Source organism: Octopus bimaculoides, chromosome 24 (genome assembly GCF_001194135.2).
Source record: "Octopus bimaculoides isolate UCB-OBI-ISO-001 chromosome 24, ASM119413v2, whole genome shotgun sequence".
In the NCBI taxonomy this organism is placed as follows: domain Eukaryota; kingdom Metazoa; phylum Mollusca; class Cephalopoda; order Octopoda; family Octopodidae; genus Octopus; species Octopus bimaculoides.
The window spans coordinates 23044460-23051114 of record NC_069004.1 but is presented as its reverse complement, the minus strand read 5'-3'; the positions used below and the strand labels follow the sequence as shown (position 1 = coordinate 23051114).

General features: G+C 40.3%; 1 protein-coding gene across 1 annotated transcript in view; it reads right to left on the bottom strand.

The window, feature by feature from the left end:
* The window catches only part of LOC128250677 (uncharacterized), a 42004-nt gene that overhangs the window by 28550 nt on the left and 6799 nt on the right, over nt 1–6655 (bottom strand). The window contains exon 2 of the mRNA XM_052976280.1: nt 2230–2281. Within this exon, the coding sequence (XP_052832240.1) occupies nt 2230–2281 (52 nt within the window). The remainder of the gene's footprint in view (nt 1–2229; nt 2282–6655) is intronic.

The window sequence follows — 6655 nt, the reverse complement described above, 5'->3', positions numbered from 1 at the left end:
CATACATTGTGTGTGTGTGTGTGTGTGTGTGTGTGTGTGTGTGCATGCACATATCCCTGTATATGTATACTAACCATTTACATGTCAGACCAGCACGCACAACCTGTGCAACTGTCTTTAATTGCACAACTACCACTTTGGCTTAGATCTTTCTCTATACTCGATGTTTTGGAGTATATTAAATTAACACATTATAAAATTGTGATGTATTAATACACAAATATTTTATTCCATGTATTTTTTAAAATCTGAGTTAGCTTACATTCCAATTAGCTTTTCTGATCATAATCATGTATAAGAGGGTGGGCTGAAAAGTTCACAGGTTGACTATGAAGGAGTGATGCTAGAACTGAAATTTCGCATACATTGATTTCAAATCTTAATAACTGCATAGTTTTTTTTACTAGATAAACTGACTGTTCAAAGAAGACTTCCAAAGCAACTAGTAGCAACTTCTCTTTAAAATGGACAAAATTTGGCATCATGGCGTTATCAAGTACCTGCAGAAAAAGGGTTTAGCTCCCCAAGAACATTCGTGATAACATGGTTGCTACATTAGTAGATAGCTGACACTCCAGCTTTGTCAACAGTGCAAAAGTAGGAAGCTGAATTTAGGATGGGAACAGAGGTTCTTGAAGATGACCGAAGGTCTGGATGTCCGGCAACTGCCTCCACCAAGGAAAACCTTGATCGTATTCACTGCAGCCAATGCTATTAGCATATCCTGTAAGAGAGTGGAGAATACTCTACACAATGAACTTGGCATAATGAAGGTTTCTGTTTGGTGGGTGCCATGTCTTAGGATACCTGATCAAAAGCACACCAGGCTGACCACATCAATGGATAGTACTATGCCAACTTGCTGAGACAGTTATGAAAGGCTATCAAGACCAAATGACCAAGAAAACTGACAAATTGGATCTTGTTGCTCCAGCATACAAGTCCTTTGTTTCAATGGCTGCTGTGTGATTGTGGCTTTGAACTGATTGACCACCCCACCTCCTGATTTGACCCCATCTGACTATCATCTGTTCCCCAACATGAAAAAACAGTTGGTTGGCAACCAGTATCACAATGATAATAATGTCATGTCTCTGCTGTTGATGACATTTTTTGACTAACAGGATGAAGGCTTCTTCACCAACGGGATCCAAGCATCTGCAATATCGATGCAATACTGATGCAGTGTGGAATGCAAGGAAGACTACGTTGAAAAATAAACTTCATTTGGTCATACTCCATGAAAGTGTCTTGGTTAGCCTATGAACCTTTTAGCCAACCCTTGTGTATGTATTATATGGGATTCTACAGTTTCCATGTATCAAATTCCACTCACAAGATATTGGGCAAACTGAAGCCAAGATAAAAGAAACTTGCCCAAGAGGATTGAGCCTGGAATTACACAGTTGCAAAGCAAACTGCTTAACCACAGAGCCATGTTTACACCTTTTTCCAAAGAAGTAGTATTTACCACTTTCTACCAAACGACTTACACTGTTCCTCTTACTCTTCTGAAACTTATCATTCATTCTGACACATGTCACAATCCAAATTCCTTCATCTTTCCTCTTGTAATGTACTGGTTTCATGATAATGTCCAACGGCTCCCTTTTGTTTTGTTTTTTTACTTCCATATCTTGTTCAATTTGTAGGCATAACATACTGCCTGTTTTAAAAAGCACTGCCTTGTTCTTAGGTGCCTTTTGCAGATTTCACAAAGATGCAAACAGTCATAGCAGATCCTCAGTTCCCTTCCTCCCCATCTCATATTTTTCCTTCACATATTGTCCTGCAAATGGTCAAACTGGTACATCGGCCACATCCATTGCACCACTGTATCTTGAAAAGGCAGCAGGCCTTTTCAACCCGAGCTCTCCTTTTACTAATTAAAATTTTTTTTTTTAAATGGATAATTTACTACGATATATGTATTGATTTTATCAGTCAGCACCTCTTTTGTTAATCACTGTATCCACCCCAATGTGCATCTTACCTCTGTCACTGTGCATCTTGTGTCTCTCATAGTTCACCTTATACCCACTTCCTACACACTCAGCTACTTTTCTTTAGCCAGTAGCAAATTTCAACTAAGCTAAGAAGCAGGGATCAATATATTGTAAAAGTTACTGAGATTACATCAACTCAATACATTTTAACTACTCACCCACCAGCTCACCATTTAAAGACGCTTGGTAAATTACAAACAATAAGTGTAATAAATAGACTCACCTGTCAGATTCAATATCGAAGTCAAATACCTCCTCATCAATTGGGACAATGTCTGAAATACGGAGAGAGGAAAGAGATATTACACATGCATGAGTATACATTATTATTCTTATTTGCATTCCCTCATAACAGTCAAGTAATGGGGTCAGTAATACTAACAAACCCCTCTTGTGCCTAAGAAACTATTATGAGTTGGCAGAGTCATTGCCCCATCAAAGAAAATGCTTAGAGGTATTTCATCTGGCTCCTTATTTTCTGAGTTCAAATTCTGCTATAAGTTGAAAAAATGAGTATCAGTTGAGTATCACTGTGGATGATGTAATTGACTTACCCACTGCCCTGAAATTTCTGGCCTTGTGCCAAAATTTGAAACCAATAGTCTACAGTGCTAAGGCAGCGAGTTGGCAGAATCATTAGCATGTTAGTGGCATTTCATCTGTCTTTATGTTCCAAGTTCTAATTCCACTGAGGCTGACTTTGACTTTCATTCTTTTGGGGTCAATAAAATAAGTACCAGTTGAGCACTGGGGTTGATGTAATCAACTTAGCCCCTCCACCAAAATTGCTGACCTTGTACCAAAAATTGAAATTATCATTATACTGGTTAACACATTTTCTGGCACAAGGTTTATCAATGATTTTTTTAGCAAATTTTGGGGTGCTGAATCAAAATCTGGCACCAGATTTTTGAAATATAAGATGAATGGCTTGTGTGTTTGTGTGCGAATGAACAGAAGAAATACACTGAAATATGTTTTACATACCTGTCGTATACATCAGTTTTGCTTTTTTGCGTTAAAAGTAAATGGTCCAGATAGAAGCAAACATGAGATACAATATGTTTGTGTTCTTCATTCAGAAAGAGTAAAAACTTAATGGGACTTCATTCATGTGTATCCACCTGTAGGTGTGTGGCTGTGGTTGTGATGGGGAGGGCGCAAGAAAACCATTTATGGAATGGTATTGATAAAAATTCTATAAAAATATGTTATCTTTATATGCCATGTTTGCAATTCTCCATATAAATGACAGAAAATCATCATCATCATCGTTTAACGTCCGTTTTCCATGCTGGCATGGGTTGGATGGTTTGACGAGGTCTGAAGAGCCAGCAGCTGCACCACGCTCCAATCTGGTCTGGCAATGTTTCTACAGCTGGATGGCCTTCCAAACGCCAACCACTCAGAGTGTAGTGAATACTTTTCACATGCCACCGGCACAGGAGCCAATCAGGCGGCCTGGCATCGATCACGCTCGGATAGTGCTTTTTACGTACCACCGGCACGGGGGCCAGTCAGGGGGTACTGGCATCAGCCATGTTTGGATGGTGCCACTGGCATGGGTTTTAAATGCTGGTTCGGTGAATTTACGAAATTTACTGAATGCAGTCACCTTATAGAAAAAAAAAACAAAAGATTGCCCTACAAATATCACACTACAAGTGAAAGAATCACGATTCACACTAATATTTATTCACATTTCATTTACACCTGTTAGTGACCTTCATGCAGGCATAGTGTGGATTCAATCCTTGATCACCCAATTTCACTTGGCAGTTCAACAGAACGGTAAAACAAGAGTTTTGTTGTGAGTGACAGCAATTACATTTGCCAGATGCCTTCGCTCAGCAGAATAATGTCTTTGCCAATTGACCTGTCTAACCTCTTCTAGGCCACCAAAAGTTAGAACTGAGATAACAGGTACCACCAACGAAATCTATTGTTCTCAACAATATGTCTCTCTTTCTGACTGGTTTTGCATGGTTATAAATACTAGAATTTGGTAAGGCAAAATCAATTAGTGAGAGTGAGCATCAGTGGAGTCATGCCCACAAGCTGTCAGCTACAAAGGAGAAACAGCCAAGAGAAAGGTTACAACCAGCCAACTACGAGACACAACGTCCCTCCACTCTGTAACTTTCACTAGCTCAATTTCTTTTCTCTTACAACATTATGCTATCACTATGATTTACTACTACAAGAACATGTATACACATACAAGCCAAAATTAACATTCTTAACCTCGCATGCTCTTTCTTTCAATTATATCACACCTGCCTGTTGAGGCATGGCATTATATTAAGTTATGGTAAAAAGATATTTCTTTACAACTTCGATCACCTATCTTTGTTTGTCTTGCACATCTGCAACAACTGTTACACACCCTTGAATTTGAAGACTTGATACAACAGCATGGCTCTTTGCAACTCTTGCAATGTCAGTCTATATGAAGGCACACTGTTTCCATGGCAATGATGATGCCGCTATTGCCTTTTTAGCCAAACATGGCCTCCTGCTGCGTACACGGGATTGTCTGAACTGCAATACCCCTTGCATCTTGCACCAAGGGACAAACATATGGTGCTGCCATAAGGTGATGTGACGACATGGACAATCTAGAAGGGAATGTGGATACTCCATATCTACATTAAAGGACCCCTTTCTAGAAGGTGTCCATCTTCCGCCTTGGAAAGTTTTGATTATTTGTGAACCACTTCCATAGCGCAGCTTGGTCGCACAAATCAATAGAGGGAAACCTTGGATGCTGCCATAAAACCTCCATAGATTGGTGGTCTTTCTGTTCAGAGGCCTGCCCGTTTTGGGCAGAAAACCACGAAACTGTTATCAGAGGACCGGGAGTTGAAGTAGAAATTGACAAGACAGTTTTGGTCCATCGGAAATACCAACGCAGCAGGATTGTGAAAACAGTTGAGCTTTTTGGCAGACTGGAACAGTTAAGAAGGCATTCATGGTTCCACTGTTAACCGAATGTGGTGAGGCCGACAGACGAGATGCTGGGACTGACTGCACTCATAACCCGTTATGTCAAACAGGGGTCAATTATTTATAGAGACTGTTGGCGTTCCTATAGTAACCTCAACAACCTGGGCTGTATGCACTATCAAGTGAACCATAGCATTTTGTTGATCCCATCAATCCATCTGTTCACACAAAATATTGAGTGTTTATGGGGAACAGTCAAGAAGAGCATTATTCGACCTGGAACGAGGCAGTATGTTGCTCGGTTTCTTTTTCTTACGGGCTGTCTCATCACCCACCCAGTGACTTCATAAGTTTCTTGTGGAGGCTGCAACATTATATCCATGTACCTGAAGACGTGGAAGACTACACACAAAAATGATTTAATTAGTATCTTTTAAAACACACACAACACTTATTTGCAGGTAACAAAAACAATACAACACCACACGTTTTCATGTTGTTGGCACTCCGTCGCTTACGACGTCGAGGGTTCCAGTTGATCCGATCAACGGAACAGCCTGCTCATGAAATTAACGTGCAAGTGGCTGAGCACTCCACAGACACGTGTACCTTTAACGTAGGCCTCGGGGGATATTCAGCGTGACACAGTGCGACAAGGCTGACCTCTTTGAATTACAGGTACAACAGGAACAGGAAGTAAGAGTGAGAGAAAGTTATGGTGAAAGAGTACAGCAGGGTTCGCCACCATCCCCTGCCGGAGCCTCGTGGAGCTTTTAGGTATTTTCGCTCAATAAACACTCACAACGCCCGGTCTGGGAATCGAAATCGCGATCCTACGACCGCGATCCGCTGCCCTAACCACTGGGCAATTGCGCCTCCACACACGTTTTCATAAATCACACCTATAACACATATTCATTGACTCATACATTTTCTCTCTTTTTCAATATTTAATGAGAAGAGAGAGTATGTTCCCCAAAACGTTAAAACTTTAATTTCAATACCCACTTTCCTACCATTTATGTGGAGAATTGCAAATATCGCATATAAAGATAACATTTTTATAGAATTTTTATCAATACCTTTCCATAAATGGTTTTCTTGCGTAGTCCCCACCACCACCACACCCACACACCTGCAGGCGGATACACATGAACGAAGTCCCATGAAATTTTTCTTTCTGAATGAATACAAACATATTGTATATCGTGCTTGCTTCTATCAGGACCGTTTACCTTTAAAACAAAACCAACGTATATTAACCAATTTTTTCCCCCAAAAAATGCATTTTTTAAGGTGAGGTGCAAAACTGCATTAGCCCCTCATTTTCTACAAATTCCTTTTTTTTTTTTACACACATAGGCTGTTTTTTTTTGTTTGTTTTCGTGACCAGGTCTTAAACTGTATACTGACCTTGTTTTCTGATCTTACTACTGAGATGGTAACTGAAAAAGTTAACCAACCCCTGGCCAGAGACAAAGGTACCTGTCACTATACCTTTCACATGCGTCTTCCATACTGTTTCTTTCAGTATGGCTACTACGCAGAAAAAACAGGCCTTCCTTTCCCTGTTAAGGAAAGGAGGTGGTACAGTCTCGATGATAGACTCAGCTGATAGCTGTACTCTTCCCATCACTGACAACAGTTGTTCTGCAAAAGCTATCAGTCCCGACAACTCCGAACACTCCACGAATGCATGCAAA